This window comes from Xenopus laevis, chromosome 2S, assembly GCF_017654675.1.
Source record: "Xenopus laevis strain J_2021 chromosome 2S, Xenopus_laevis_v10.1, whole genome shotgun sequence".
NCBI classification, from domain to species: domain Eukaryota; kingdom Metazoa; phylum Chordata; class Amphibia; order Anura; family Pipidae; genus Xenopus; species Xenopus laevis.
The window spans coordinates 59,206,918-59,224,594 of NC_054374.1; the positions used below are offsets into that span (position 1 = coordinate 59,206,918).

Sequence of the window (17,677 nt, forward strand, 5' to 3'; positions counted from 1 at the left end):
GTACACTTTCTACTAAAGGAGATATTCTCCACATTTCCATTAAACCCATGGGAATTGCTAGTGTTACGTAATCTCGCTATAAGGAACATTGGAAAAAATCTGACAAGTAATACCAGACATTGCCTAGCAACAGACTTTGCATAAAATCTATATAAAATATACTATGGTACAGCTAATGGCTAAAGCACAATGCGTCATCGACAACTCTTCAGCGATATGGTTGCCAGGGATAAATTATGTAATTATGCATCAACTTTACTTTCAGTAATAGTGACAAGTTAAGCAGTATTTAATATGTTTGCTTTATTTACAAAACAGTGAGGCTCCTTTATCAACACTGGACAAATTTGCCCATGGGCAGATACCTATAGCAACTTATCAGTGATTAGCTTTTTAAAGCCAGCTGCAAGTAAAACAATGAATGCAGCAATTTGATTGGTTGCCATGGGTTACTGCACATGGGCAAATTTGCCCAGTGTTGATAAATGACCCACAATTTGTGTGTGGATTGTCTTCTTTCTATTCTCTTTTCTTTTTACTATGTATTATTTGTACCTATTCTTTTTCTATGCTTCATACTTTAAATTGTTGCTGTAGCACATTATATTGGCAGCTAAGCATCAATGTAACTAGTGTTCAGGGCCGCTTCTGCCATGAGGCAAGGTGAAACCCTTGCCTCAGGAGGCAGCCAGTTACAAGGGGCGGCAAAAAGCCGCCTCTTGTAACTTTAAGAGCCGAACTTCCGGGTTTTAACCCGGAAATTCGGCTCCAGTAGTGCAAAGAGCGCTATTGCGCTCAATGCACTAGCGATACTGCCCCCGGAAACCCGCTCCGACGCTAATTTTTAAGCGCGGAGCGGGAGAGGAGGGGGGCGGCAGCAGCCCCAGAATCGGCGCTGCTAGAGTTATGTATGCTTTATGTTTATTTTTCATCTCCAAAATTTATAGTAAAGAAAATAGCAATTAAAATTGCCAAAACATATAAATAATATATTCTAGAGCGCAACAGAGCCTAGCATAGACACTAAAGAAACAAATTACAAATATAATATGCACACCACAGGGCTTCAAAACACTGCTCTGTTGCAACTACCTACCTTCCACTGTACTTAGTATGACTATAAGCAGTACACAATTACGAAATATATTATGGCTTGGCTGCGGATAATCAGATATATCAAGGCTGTCCATTTGGCAGCCCGCGGGCCACATGTAAATCTGCCTGTTGTGTCTGTTTACCATGTGTAAACTTTAAAAAGTATCACTAGAGAGATTAATTGGCCGCTGCATTGTTTAAACCTCAAATACAGTCTGTAATAACCCCTACATTGTTCACACATCTAATCCCCCTGCATTGTTCACACTTGTAAAACCTCTATTGTTCACACCCTAAAGCCCTGTACTGTTCACACACCTGAGACCAGACAAACTGCCCACATTGTTCACACTCTCATACAAACTGTACGTAATACATTTTAGAGTGGTCCTGATAGGTTTCCCTGTCTCCTGCTCTGCCTTCCCTATGCTCCCTGGGTGTGCGCCATACTTTGCCTGCTCTTTGCTCCTGTATGTGCCATACTCTAGCTACCCCTGCTCTCTGTGTGTGCCACTTTTGTTTGCCATCTGCTCCCTGTTTGTGCCATACTCTGCCTGCCCTATGCTCCCTTCGTGTGCCTTACTCTGCCTGCCCTATGCTCCCTGTGTGTGCTATAATCTGTCCGTGTGTCAAATTATTGTTAGGGGCCCCTAAGGTGTTTAATCATGTATTATCCACAGGGGAGGATGAGGCATATGGATTTATGGGTATGTCTTAATATGACAACTTTTTCACATGAGTAAGATATCCCTTCAGTGCTGCATATGCTGTTGTATTACTGCAATCTGTTGTTTCTGTTTCCTTCCACCATGTTGTTCTTGAATTTCCACAATGTTAAATGTTCTCTTTGTTATCCCTGAGTGATTCACAAGTAAATCTTCTCACAAGTTGCTGAGCTGAGTGTTCCTCCCGCTGGGGGGAACACACCAGTAATAGTTTAATGGCTGTAAATTTTAACCGATGTCCTTAGAAGACTTTTCTTCTACTTTCTACTGTATCAGATGCATAACAGCTGGTACAGATATTGATCACAACAACACAGATCAATAAGCACAGTTAGTTATTAGCACAAAAACTGACTTTTCAGTTGTCATTGGATTATAATGCCATTATGCAGACACTTAAATGCTACTACTGCATGCAGAAAAACCCTTTGTCTTTGTCACGCTCAACAAGGACTCTTTTTACCTTTCCTCCTGACTTAGACACTAAAGGGCAGATTTATTAAAGGTCGAGGTGAATTTTCGAATGAGAAAAATTTGAATTTCAAGCTATTTTTTATGTACTTTGACTAGGGAATAGTCCAAATTCAAAAAAAATTTGAATATCAAAATTTACCATGTACGGTCTCTTTAAAAATTCGACCTCGACCATTCGCCATCTAAAATATGACGAATTGCTGTTTTAGACTATGGGGGACCTCCTGGAACCTATTTAGAGTCAATTGAAAAATCAAAGGTTTTTTGGGAAAAACTTGGAATCGAATTTGATCGAATGTGCTATTCCTTCGATTCGCACGATTCGAATTCGCCCGAATACAGACCTATTCGCACAAAGAAAAACTTTGCTTTAATTTCAGTTGGTCTTTTGGAATTTTGAAGTTTTTTCAATTCGAGATTCAACCCTTGATAAATATGCCCCTAAGGGTGGCAGTCTTGGTCCCCAAATATTCCTGCCTGTCCCCCACTGATGGAAGTACCGCCTTAGGTACAAACATAAAACATATGAATGCCAGATGTCTTCTCACCAGATTGCTATGCATAGATTACAAAACTATGTAGATTCAAAAATGAAAGTGCTGCACACAAAACAGATTTATAGGCAAACATAACTTATACAAGAAAAATGTTGAATGCTATGAGAAAACCTTCAGTGTTAGCGGTTTATAACCTTTAATGAAAGATTGCATAAATCTAAATTCTAGCAAATTTTGCTAGAATTCAATGATCCTTTCAATGATTTACACAAGAAGCTAGGCACAAGGACATAATCCATTGTGTCCCTTGAAATAATCTATTACGTAATGAAATCCATTGTGTCTAAGGGGTATGTTTATCAAAGAGTGAAGTTAGAGGTCTCCACTGTCCTCTAGAGTGAAATTCCGCCACTCTCCATTCATTTCTTTGGGATCCATCAAAGGATGAACTTTTACCCATTGATAAATACTCTTTTGAAAATCCCATATAAATAAATGGAGAGTGGCGGAATTTCGCTCTAGAGGACTCTCGTGATCTCTAACTTCACTCTTTGATAAATATACCCTTAAGAGTTTCAAAACAAATATGTGAAGAAATAACAGAATTTAAAACGGAAACCTATTGGTTGTTATTATTATTAGTTAACCACATCATAAACATCAAAATGGTCATCTAAAGGGTTGATACAAATACACAGTGGCAAAACAACCAAATTAACCAACCTAATAATAAAAGTGATTCAAAACAGCAATTTTTCTGATTTTACAGAATTCATAAAAGAGTGTATTTTCATTTGGCCAATCAGGTCATTAAGATATTCCCAATGATAAAACTTTTTCACAATGTTTCTCAACTTTTTGAAACAAGTACAGATCTGTACACTTGTCTCTGCACTACTGTTAAAAATAAAAATCTGTAACCTTCATTAAGAACTTTTAAGTTTTAATATTTGAACTCAGCAATATCTTAGGGGACCTATAAACCAGACATAAGTTATATAATGAATATCCTTTTCACATCTAACTTAAAAAAATTTTTTGTTCTATTAAAGCATCCATACCTATTAGCAATGCATTTAAAAGTCTAAGCTGCCAGCCCCTCCTCTATACCTTATAAATACAGGCATAAAGGTGAGGCAAGTAATTACTTTCCATTCTGCAATTTCCTAGGTATCACTGTACTATTTACATCCCCTCTCCCTCATCACCATGTAATTATGCAGCCAGTGCATGGGCATCAAGTGCTCCATTCTAACACAAACAAAACGTTGGCATGATGGAATACTTGTCTTAATAACAGTGTTTACAAAATAGTAGTTGCCTGCTTGACTTGATTGCAAATTTCAAGAGTGAAGGAAATAAGATTTAAATTTATATATTGTAAGTAAAGTTTATTTTGCTTGATTTAACACCAGCATCGTTAGGGTAACAGGTCCCCTTTAAGCATTAGGATGTAATATTTTAAGGATTAAAATGATGGTATCACAGAATGGCACAAAAGAGAAGTTACTTTATGGGAGTAAAAATTGTCAGGAGGTTAAAAAAAGGGAAGGTAGAAAACAATATAAAGAGGGGGTCAAAGTACCTGCTGAACCAGATGGAGGAGGGGCGCCAGACCGTTGCCATTCTGTTGCTTCAGCAGCAAGCCGACGTATATAAACCTCACTGACAGAAAGCAGAATGTTTTCTGGTTTAATGTCTGTGTGGATGATCTGACACCTTGAGTGAAGGTAATCTAAACCTTGAAGAACCTGAGCAGAAACAAAAACAGTAAATAACTGTGAAGATCATGGTACCTGATAATATTGGTAGCTGCATACGAAGAGTCAGAAGAAAAAAATAGTGAATGGTGTTAATGTTAAGACATGTCTATGGATAAAGTAATGTGATGAGTTAAAATTAACATGTACAAATATATAAAAAGTTAAAATCATTTTATGTCCAAATTGATTTTCCTGTAGGATAAGGATACTGCAAAACGGAACAGAAGAACAATATCAGGGATAGGGTAAGGTGGGTTAACATATAATCAAAGGCTCTCAAACAAATTGTACATATTTTGACCATATGCAATGGTAATCAGGTTATGGTATTCACTACCAAGACCTGCCAACAGCTAGTCACTGGTGTTATTTTTATACTTAACTTGCAACATATATTTAAAAATAAACAAGTTAATGAGCCAAATGATGCTTAAAAAAAATGATCCTTGGAGTGCTGTCACTATTGGATCTCTCTCTCTATATATATATGCAAAATGGGTAAATATAGTAGAAATATTTTTTTTTTTGTTATAAAAATGTGAGATATTTTTTTTATAAATGCATAGAAGCTTTCAGTCTACAGCATCCTACATATCTTTAGCAAATCAGATAAAACACCAGGGGTCCGCTGAATAGTTTGATGCCTCACATGCAAAAAGTATGTGGCATAAAGGGGCCCCAAAATGAAGACACCCCATACATGCTATCAGTTCTGTAATTCCAGATACTGCAAAATAAACACATTTACAGCATTTTATGAGGGGCAAAGGTACAAAAAAAGGATGTTCACCACAGAAAATCCTATATGTTTGAGGTGTACACATTCTCCCGAAATTGGGTACACATCATTCTACCCCAAAGCAACAAGCCCAAAGCTTTCCTAACTTGTGATTTTTGTAACATTTCCAAAAAATCACCTCAAAGCTTCCAGTTTGCAGTATCTTATCTTCCACAAATCATTATGTACAAATATAAATATGAATGTATGGGGTACACTGAACAGTTTGATGCCTGATATGCATCGGTTTACCAACGTATGTGGCATATAGGGGCCCCCAAAATGAAGACACCCCTTATGAGATATCAGTTCTGTAATTCCAGATCCAGTAAAATAAACACATTTACAGCATTGTATGAGGGGTAAAACTACAAAACCCCTACACTCACCCCAGAAAGCCACATATTTTTGGAAGTACACGCCTGAATCCAAAATGGGTACACATTTGTTTACTCTAAAGTACCAAGCAACAAAGCTTTTCTAAACTTGCCGATTTTGGTGACATTTCTGAAAATCACCTCAAAGCTTCCTCTTTGCAGCATCTTATCTCCCACATAGCATTAGGTACCAAGATAAATCAGCCTAACTATGAATGCCAGAGGTCCATTGAACAGTTTAAAACCCAATGCACATAGGTTTATCGAATTATGTGGCATGTAGAGACCCCAAAATCTACCTTGTGGATACTTATTTAAAGGAGAAGGAAAGCCAAAAAATAACTTAAGCTGTAAGCGTTGACAATGTATAGTATATATAGTTGCCAGCAAGCATTCCCTCATTGGTTTTCCCCTAAATCTTTTAGCTGCAATCGATTTTTGAAAAAGCATAGACATGTATGAGAAAGCTTACCTTTGTTTCTGTAAGAAATCCTTATGATTAGGGCACACGCATGCGCATTAGCTTCTATCAGTGCCCTGCGCATGCGCACAAGAGTGTTTTATCTTCCTTGTGCAGCGATGAAGATGCGGTCACATGACACAGCCGTGCGTCATCACTGACCTCTCTGCCCCCGCCTCATTAATCTGAGCTTTATTAGCTATGCAGCTTCGCGTTTCCAGGAACCTAGGGGAAGCTTTGAAGCTCCTGCGCTCGCTCTGGTTTTAATTTACTGTCTGTCAGTGAGCGAGCGCAGGAGCTGAGGAGGGGAGCTGCAGCCAAGCATCAGCACTGTCTGACTGAGGTCTGTACTATATGCAGGGCGGAAGTGACGCGCCTATATTAAAATGGCGGTGTCAAACTGTGCTAAAGGACAAAACTTAGGAAAGATGGTGCACAGAAGCAGGTATAAATTCTGAGTTTTTTGAATGGCGTTTCAGGAGGGGGCCTGATAGAAAACACATTTGAGGTAGTATCGTTTTTTTTTTGTTTCCTTCTCCTTTAAAGGCTTACATTTACCCTAATTTATAAACACACTGCTAGTTTTAACCTTTTAAGTGCCAGCAGAATTTCACATTTTGGTTACGCGAAATGCCAGCCGTTTTTGAAACATTTGTGCTCCCTCACTTTAGGGGCATTTTCTGAGGGGAAACCTATAGTTTACCTAGGAAAACTATACATTGTTTTTTTCGGGAGAAACTGAGCTTTCTAAATCTGCCTGAGTTTTCATGTATTTCCACCTCTGCAAAAAGATTTATAGCTCTAAATACAAAAATAAATGAAAAATTCCTATTTTTCACAATATATGCATTTATACCAGAAAAATGTTTCATTTTACGGATGAAAATCCAACTGATTTGGAAAGCCTCATGTCTCTCAAACATGCCAATACCAGATTTGTATAGTTTTATGGAGATTTAGAACTTCTGTACAGCAAAAACTCCCGGCAGTATATTACCGAATTTTGAAAGCAACAAGGCAGAAAACGACATAATTCCAAGGTCAAAAAATCCTGAAACATATATCTTTGAAAAGTACACATTCTACTGATTCCAAAATGGGTAACTATGTCTCTCTACTCCTAACTACCAAACAGCAAAGCTTGTCTGAACGTAGCGGTTTTTATAAAAATGTATCAAAACTTTGAAAAATCACTTCAAAGGATTTATTTTGCTGCTCCGCATATTCCACACTGTATGAGGTACCAAGAAAAAGCACTGTGAATATGATTGCCAGGAGTCCACTGAACAGTTTGATGCCCATTGTGCATGGGTTTACCAAAATATCTGGCATTTAGAGGCCCCAAAATTAAGTTAGTGCATACAAATAGTCCTGTGGGTAACTTCAGCTAATGAAAAATCAACACATTGACTGCATTTTTTGTGGGGTAAAAACACAGAAATATAGGTTTACCCCCCCAAAACCATATATTTTTATAAAGTACACATTCTACCGAATCTAAAATGGGTACACATGCCTTTCTGCTCCAAACTACTGAGTCGCAAGGCTTTCTCAAAATTGGCGGTTTTGGTGAAATATTTGAAAATTGCCTCAAAGCTTCAACTTTCCAGCATCGTAATGTCCATGTATCATTACCAGCATAAAGCATCCTAAATAGGAGCACGGGGGTCTACTAAACAGTTTGATGCGCAAAATGCATAGATTTACCAAACTAGGTGGCATACAGAGACCCCCAAGTACAAATAGTGCATATGAATTTTCATGTATGTCACTCTGGCTACCTCAATTTAAGCACCTGGTATGTGTATTAGGTGCCATGAGACTCCCCCTAACAGTACAGAGACCTTAGAAAACCATATATTTTAAGAAAGTCCACATTCTGACGAATCCAATATGGGTAAATGTGTTTCTACTGCAAACTGCCAAACTGTAAAGCAATGCTGAACGTAACTTTATCAAATTTCTGAAAAACGTCACAAAGCTTGAATTTTACCCAATATATGCCCCACATTTCGCAACGTATCAGCATAAAACATCCTAAATATGAGCACCAGGGGTCTACTGAATACTTTGATGCCCAATATGCATAGATATACCAAACTATGTGGTGCACGGAGACGCCCAAATGACAATAGTATATATACATTTTCACGGCGGACGCGCCCCGGTATGTGTATTATGACATTAGACACCCTAACAGTACAGAGACTCTAGAAAACCATATATTTTCAGAAAGTACACATTCTGACTAATCAAATATGGGCAAATATGTGTTTCTACATATATTCTACAAAGCACTGCTGAACATAACGGTTTTTATCAAATTTCTGAAAATCGTCACAAAGCTTGAATTTTACCCCATTATATGCCCCACAGTTTGTAACATATCAGGATAAAACATCCTAAATTTGAACGACAGGGGTCTACTGAACACTTTGATGCCCAATATGCATAGATATACCAAACTATGTGGCGCATGGAGACGCTCAAATGGATATATAGTAGATAAAATTTACAAGGCAAAACAAAATAAGAAAAGTGTGAAAATGCAATATAATAATAAAATGGCTAAAAATGCACCAAAAATTCCCATAATTGCAGTATAATCACCGAAATAAAATACAAAATGTATTGCACAGTACGGTTAGCGAATACACTATTCGTAATGGCAATAAAACATTTTCAGACAAAAAAGAGACGATGCGATAAGAAAAAAAAAGCCACAAAGCCATGTATGTGCGTGTGCACAATTGGTAAATTACATGTTATGTGCGCACGTGTGGGAGTGCAGTGAGTGTGAGTGACCCCCTGATCCCCAAAAATGTATGTGTAAGTGTGTGTAAGTGTGAATCTAAGTGTCTATTACTTTAATAAGTGTGTGTGTGTTGGTGTGTGTAATTGTTGCACTAACCTGAAAAAGTCGCTGAAGAGTGTTGCACACTATGTGGAGGGGCCCCAGGAAGATCTCTGCGATGATCTGCCTGTTCCTGTGCTGTGGGGGCGGAGCGAGCGGCGCAGTGCAGGCTGCAGCAACAGGACACGTAAGTAACACGTGCCTGCTACTGCTTTGGGGCCCCATGGCGATCGCGCCCCAGGGGCCACTCGATCCCTTGCTCGTTGCCTAGGAGCAGGGGATTGTGTAGGAACGGAGCGAGCGGCTCTAACAGCCGCTCCTCGGCTAGGGATGCACCGAATCCAGGATTCGGTTCGGGATTCTGCCTTTTTCAGCAGGATTCGGCCGAATCCATCTGCCTGGCTGAACCGAATCCTAATTTGCAAATTAGGGTCAGGAGGGAAATCACATGACTTTTTGTCACAAAACAAGGAAGTAAAAAATGTTTCCCCCTTCCCAACACTAATAGGGTTTGGATTCGGCAAAATCTTTCGCAAAGGATTCGGCCGAATCCAAAAAAGTGGATTCGTGCATCCCTAAAAGCAACACTATAAATATTGATGAACAACAATGCAAGCCTAAAACTGCAAACACAAAAATCAATTACGATTAGGTAAATCAATCAGAAAACTTGATCCAATAGTCAGGATGTGATATCAACAGTTTTTAGGGGAAAACAAGAGACAAACTGACAAAATAAAGAACTAAAAATAAAAACAGTGTGTGCTTGTCAATGCATGTGTAAATATGTGAAAAAGAAAAAAAAAAAAAAGCCAGAAAAGCAAAAAAAAAACTAACAACTTAAGTAGACTGTGTAGTGCATGTGTGTGTAATTTAATGTATGTGTGTGTAAATGTGCAAAGAAGGGGCACTTATGGTTTCTGAGTGCAGAAAGGTCCTTTGTAGAATTGGAGGCTCCCGGGATCACAAAGATCACGCAACATAAAATGAGTGGGCAGGCTCTGGGAGGGCTGGAAGACAGATCCTGCACTGTGATGGTTAGTAGCTAGGTCACGATCATCGCTGAGGTGACAAACTGCGGCAAAGGCCACCTTTTCCTGCCAGAATGTAGTACCTACATGCTTGGCAGTTTAAGGGTTAAGGCGCATATAAAGTTTGATTGACAATGGGAGGAACCAGTAGACAGATGTACTTGAAAGTTTGTGAATCAGTATTCACTTACTTACTCCGTATTTGCTGTGACCCCCTTGTTCAGCAATAACTGCAACTTTAATATACAAATCTTTGAATTTATATCTAAAGTGTTGGTCCTCACGAAACAACCAGATCCAGCAGTGGCACTACTGGGCCTCACAAGAAGTCTGGTAGATCAGCAAAATTCTACTCCAACTTCTAATGTACTATGCAAAAAAAACAAATTATACTAAAGTGGAACAGACCTGACGTACAAACACTGGTGGCCTGGAAGGAACTAGTAAACAAGGTGTGGCCATGCTACAAAGCTGCCTATTTCTCTAGAGGGTGTACAGACAAATGTATAAGCATATGGATGTTGTGGGCGCTTAACTCTGACACCAATAGCCCTCATGTGTTTTAGAAACTGCTGTATATAATTGTATGATTCGTAGTGGTTCTCTCCAACTGGTCCGTTCCCTCCCCCCTTCTATTTTTTATTTTCTATCTTTTCTTTTTTGGTTTTTGTTTCTCGATCTTTATTTCTGATATTATTCACTTGTTAATTTCTTTGTAAATGAAAAATTTCAATAAAAAGACGTTTAAAAAAATAAATAACTGCAAACTAAACGTTAGCGGTAACGGTTGATCAGTCCTGCACATTGACTCTGAGGAATTTCACCCATTCTTCCATATAGAACTTCAGCTCTTGGAGGTTGGTAGGTTTGCACACATGAACCATTCACTTTAGGTCTTTTCCCACATTTCAACAGGATTAAGGTCAGGACTTTGACTTGGCCATTCCAGAACATTCACTTTATTTTTCTTTAACCATTCTTTGGTGCTTGTCTGTTTAGGATCGTTGTCTTGCTGCATGATCCACTGTCTCTTGATATTCAGTTCACGGACAGACTCTTGATATACAGGTCCAAACCAGAACACTCCCACTACCATGTTTCACAGAGGGGACAAGGTTTTTATGCTGGAATGCAGTGTTTTCTTTCTCCAAATGTAACGTTCCTCATTTAAAGCGATATGGACACCAGAAAATAACCTTTTTTGTATCCATCATAACATTATCTTTGAATGCTGTTCATAATTTTGCCATAAAGGTATTTGCCTGATGCTTCTACATTACCCTTCTTACCCCCATGTTCCTCTAAGACGGGGCTACCATATTTGTGCAGCAGTAGTCTGCTAGCATTAGAATCTCTGACAGACTGAGATGGGACAGTCAGGTTACAAAAGCAGAACTATCAGCAAAAAACGATCAACGTGACCTATATGTAACTTTTAATGCAGATTGATATTTCGAAAAGAAAGTTTTTAGTGTCAGTATCATTTTAAGCCAAAAAGTTCTATTTTGGCTTCATCAATCCACAATACATTCTTCCAGTATAACCTTCTGGTTCGTCCACATGATCTTTAGCACACTGTAGACATTCAGCAATATTTTAGGGGGAAAGCAGTGTCTTTCTCCTAGGTAGTGCTACCCTGCAATACACACTATTGCTGTTTAGTGTTTCCTCCATTTGTACACATTCTGTCTGACTTGTTGATTGGTGGATTCCAAAGTCTTTAAATAGTCTTGTAACCTTTTCCTGTTTTATGGGCATCAACAACTCTTTTTGAGGTCCTTAGACACTTCCTATGTTCGAGTCATGACACACATCCACAAATGTGTTTGTATGTAGGATTAGGCTTTGCTGGATTCTCGTTTTTTAAATAAAACAGGGTCTCTCATTCACGCCCGATTGTCACCGCATTGAATGAAAATACTAGACTCTGATTTAACCTTCAATTATATTATACTGTAATCCTAAGGATTCACTTTTCATTCAAGAAATACATGACCAAATATAAAAAATTTATTTTGTTTGTTTAACTAGGCTTTTCTCATCTACTTCTACAACTTGTTTAAAAATAAGATTATGTTTTAGGTGACATTCATATAAAAATACAGAAAATTTGAAAGGGTTCACAAACTTTCAAGCACAAACTGACTTGCGTACCCAGCAGTGAATTTAATCTCTTAATTTAATGCCCAGGCTTTTATGTTTAAAAATAAAATGCTATCCCGGTCAATTTCTAATGATGGCATATTACCTTTACTTCCAAAGATGTCCCTTATAAAGGCTTAGACAGATGCATTCTCAGTATACATTTAAGATTTAATTTAGTGGTGGGGGGTCCTAATATTCTAGCACCCCATCCTCCTTCAAATTTTGGGTCACCTGCTGAGGATTTTGTGCACCTTCATCTAGATTAGAGAAACTACAGAGTTTGGAAGATGTGGCCTTGTATCTTTTTTGCTTCTATTACATCAACCCAAATAATAAACATTTAATAGTGTGATAAGGCCATGATGAAATAGTTATGTTTCCTGCTTGCAATAGATAATCTGTGGTGCTCCGTGATATATAGTATATATAGATAGATAGATAGATATATGTATAGATATATAGATATATAGTGTGTATATATATATATATATATATATATATATAGATATATATATCTATATATATATATATATATATATATATATATATATAGATATATAGTGTATATAGATATATAGTGTATATAGATATATATAGATATATAGATATAAGCACAAATAAGATCCGCACTCACAGGACTTATGAAAATTATAGAAAATTTATTGCAAGAGTCTAACGTTTCGGCCTCCTCCGAGGCCTTTTTCAAAGTAACAAATACAACAATACAAATGCTTTAAATACCTAGATTGGCGGGAAAAAAGGTTTTTTAGCCAATTAAAGATGACGTGTCCACCTCATCATCAAAGCACGACAAATATACATCTCCCAGACAACATAATATTTATCCCAAAAACCCTACACTAACATAAATTACAATGTAACAGAACCCCCTCTCTAATACAATGTTAAAAACAAATTAAAACCAAATATTCAGTAACATTTTCAATTTGTTGCCATAATTGTTAACTAAGTAGTAAACTGTTACGAAAAATATCAAAGTTTGAATAAGGGTGGAAGGTCTATCCGGGACTCCCTCTGCATATATATATATATATATATATATATATATATATATTCGATGTTACTATTCTATTAACAGAAACTGAATAACATTCTAATGAACCCTCTCTCTGCCGCTAAGTCTCATTATAACTCAACATTCCGCCCACCATCTTTAATATATTGTCAGAACATGGTAAAAGTGTTTATCATAATTATACTCATTATTACTATATTGATTAATATTCACTATAGGGTCGGTACCGTACCTAGCCTGGGGACCTGCATTTATTCTATCCCAATGACCTGTATCCATATAACCTAATGTTTAGGCATGTACAGACTGTACATGTATATCCAACTACATCCATATACTACACTAACGATCCTCCGTGTAAAACCATACTAAAGTTGAAAAAATACATGTGGAATTAAATTTTTTATATATATATATATATATATATATATATATATATATATATATATATATATATATATATATATATATATATATATATATATATTATATATATATATATATATATATATATATATATATATATATATATATATATATATATATATATATATATATATATATATATATATATATATACATACATATACAATTCCAACGTTTATGATGCACTAATCCCAATGTATATCAGAGTCAAGGGTGCTGATCCCAATAGCAGTGAGTAATTCCGCTTCTTAGTTATATTGGTCCAACCAGATCGCACTCCATATTTAAAACATAGCTTTTATTAGCTTGTTAAAATGTATCAAAAAATGGCATTCTTCACAACATAGTAGCAGCGTCATTTGTATCAAGACACTTATCTGTTAAAAGTCCAGCATAAACGCTAAATTCATCCACACTCACGCGACGTTTCGGGACACATCCGTTCCCTTTCTCAAGCGTATGTATCGTGTAGTAGCGTGTAGGACTCCATTGCACACACTTTCTGCTTCCTCGTTAGGCGGGCATACGTGGTAAGTAACTGTGATGATGCTTCCTCACCTGGAGGCCGGATCTGCACGTCAGTCACCACATATCTCCACCCTCCCGTTACTATGCAAAGTCCATAGTTACCAAAGAAAAGAAATATATCAGTAACAGCAAATTACATGGGCATTTTTCACTATATCTGATAATTGTAGTTGTTTGAGCAAATTATGCCAAAATGAAAAGCAAAAGTTGACAGATGAAATGGCAAAAAAGAAAAAAAATTTTTTTTTAAAAAAAATACAAAAGTACTTATAAAGAAAAATATACACAAAATAATATTAGTTGCCCAAAATATTACTACTCACCCTAAATGGGTACTTTACAGAAATAAATGCAAGTCAAAATCACGATTTAGACCCCTTGGACTGAGAGTCCCTAGCCTGTCAATCCATTTAACTTCTGCTGTTTTTAATGCTAGAACACGATCTCCTCCTCTTTTCAGAGGTGGGACGTGTTGGATAACTCTGAATTTCAGCTCCTCTGATGTATGTCCTTGTTCTAAACAATGTCTAGAGACTGGCAATGATCTGTTGCCCACGTGTATAGTTGATCTATGCTGAGAAAACCTATCCTTCACCCTCTGGGTGGTTTCTCCAACATAGACCAACCCACATGGGCACACCAGCATATATATACAACAAAATTGGTATCACACGTATTGTAACCCCTAATTTGATACTTCTGATCCCTATGTGGATGGTCAAAATCAGGACCTACCAATATAAATCGACACTGGGCACAACCCTTACATCTATACATGCCCTCTTTCTTGGGACCCCAAAACATTGCCTTATTAGGTGGTTTCCGTATGTCTGCATTCACTAATCTACTCCCTATGGTTGCTCCTCTGCGATAGGACATCATAGGGCCTTGTTGAAACTCTGGAATTGAGGGATATGCATCTTTTAATAAGTGCCAATGTTTATCTAGTATGCATTTAAATTTGGAACTGGCAGAATTATACTGGGATACATAAGCTAATCTGTTACCTGTAGTACGCCGATCTCTTGATGTACATCCAAGAATCCCTTCCATAGCAGCCTGTTGATTTTTTTGTATTAGCTGATTCGGATATCCCCTATCTGTAAGTTTCCTAGACATTATTTCTAAGTCTTGTTCCAAGACCACCGGATTATTTGTAATTCTACTCACTCTGGTAAACTGGCTGATAGGAATCGATCTCTTAACTGAGGGGGGATGGAAGCTGTCATAAGAAAGAAGTTGATTTCGATCAGTGGGTTTTGTATAGATACGAGTATCAAACCCTGTCTCGGTTCGTGTAACCAATACATCTAAGAAAGTAACTACTTGGAGATCAGCTGTCATCGTGAATTTAATGTCATTATGGGCCCCATTAATTGCCTCACGGAAGACGGCCAAGGAGTCCAGGTCACCCCGCCATAGGAGGAACACGTCATCGATGTACCTCCACCAGGCACAACAGTGCCTAGTGAAGAGTACATTTTGATAGACATGCTCCTCCTCAAACCAACTCATAAAGGAGTGTATGAGTTGGTTTGAGGAGGAGCATGTCTATCAAAATGTACTCTTCACTAGGCACTGTTGTGCCTGGTGGAGGTACATCGATGACGTGTTCCTCCTATGGCGGGGTGACCTGGACTCCTTGGCCGTCTTCCGTGAGGCAATTAATGGGGCCCATAATGACATTAAATTCACGATGACAGCTGATCTCCAAGTAGTTACTTTCTTAGATGTATTGGTTACACGAACCGAGACAGGGTTTGATACTCGTATCTATACAAAACCCACTGATCGAAATCAACTTCTTTCTTATGACAGCTTCCATCCCCCCTCAGTTAAGAGATCGATTCCTATCAGCCAGTTTACCAGAGCGAGTAGAATTACAAATAATCCGGTGGTCTTGGAACAAGACTTAGAAATAATGTCTAGGAAACTTACAGATAGGGGATATCCGAATCAGCTAATACAAAAAAATCAACAGGCTGCTATGGAAGGGATTCTTGGATGTACATCAAGAGATCGGCGTACTACAGGTAACAGATTAGCTTATGTATCCCAGTATAATTCTGCCAGTTCCAAATTTAAATGCATACTAGATAAACATTGGCACTTATTAAAAGATGCATATCCCTCAATTCCAGAGTTTCAACAAGGCCCTATGATGTCCTATCGCAGAGGAGCAACCATAGGGAGTAGATTAGTGAATGCAGACATACGGAAACCACCTAATAAGGCAATGTTTTGGGGGTCCCAAGAAAGAGGGCATGTATAGATGTAAGGGTTGTGCCCAGTGTCGATTTGTATTGGTAGGTCCTGATTTTGACCATCCACATAGGGATCAGAAGTATCAAATTAGGGGTTACAATACGTGTGATACCAATTTTGTTGTATATATGCTGGTGTGCCCATGTGGGTTGGTCTATGTTGGAGAAACCACCCAGAGGGTGAAGGATAGGTTTTCTCAGCATAGATCAACTATACACGTGGGCAACAGATCATTGCCAGTCTCTAGACATTGTTTAGAACAAGGACATACATCAGAGGAGCTGAAATTCAGAGTTATCCAACACGTCCCACCTCTGAAAAGAGGAGGAGATCGTGTTCTAGCATTAAAAAGAGCAGAAGTTAAATGGATTGACAGGCTAGGGACTCTCAGTCCAAGGGGTCTAAATCGTGATTTTGACTTGCATTTATTTCTGTAAAGTACCCATTTAGGGTGAGTAGTAATATTTTGGGCAACTAATATTATTTTGTGTATATTTTTTCTTTATAAGTACTTTTGTATTTTTTTTAAAAAAAAAATTTTTTTCTTTTTTGCCATTTCATCTGTCAACTTTTGCTTTTCATTTTGGCATAATTTGCTCAAACAACTACAATTATCAGATATAGTGAAAAATGCCCATGTAATTTGCTGTTACTGATATATTTCTTTTCTTTGGTAACTATGGACTTTGCATAGTAACGGGAGGGTGGAGATATGTGGTGACTGACGTGCAGATCCGGCCTCCAGGTGAGGAAGCATCATCACAGTTACTTACCACGTATGCCCCGCCTAACGAGGAAGCAGAAAGTGTGTGCAATGGAGTCCTACACGCTACTACACGATACATACGCTTGAGAAAGGGAACGGATGTGTCCCGAAACGTCGCGTGAGTGTGGATGAATTTAGCGTTTATGCTGGACTTTTAACAGATAAGTGTCTTGATACAAATGACGCTGCTACTATGTTGTGAAGAATGCCATTTTTTGATACATTTTAACAAGCTAATAAAAGCTATGTTTTAAATATGGAGTGCGATCTGGTTGGACCAATATATATATATATATATATATATATATATATATATATATATATATATATATATATATATATATATATATATATATATATATATATATATATATATATATATATACACACACATATATACACATATGAGTGCCCAAAATATTAATCAACAATACTCCTCACTATATAATAGGAGTAT

The 17,677-nt window shown here is 37.5% G+C and overlaps 1 protein-coding gene across 7 annotated transcripts in view; it reads right to left on the bottom strand.

Moving 5' to 3' along the window:
- The window catches only part of srpk1.S (SRSF protein kinase 1 S homeolog), an 82,971-nt gene that overhangs the window by 36,001 nt on the left and 29,293 nt on the right, over positions 1-17,677 (bottom strand). For all 7 annotated transcript variants that reach the window (XM_018248210.2, XM_018248209.2, NM_001091653.1 and 4 more), the window contains 1 exon segment: positions 4,377-4,542. In XM_018248210.2, the coding sequence (XP_018103699.1) occupies positions 4,377-4,542 (166 nt within the window).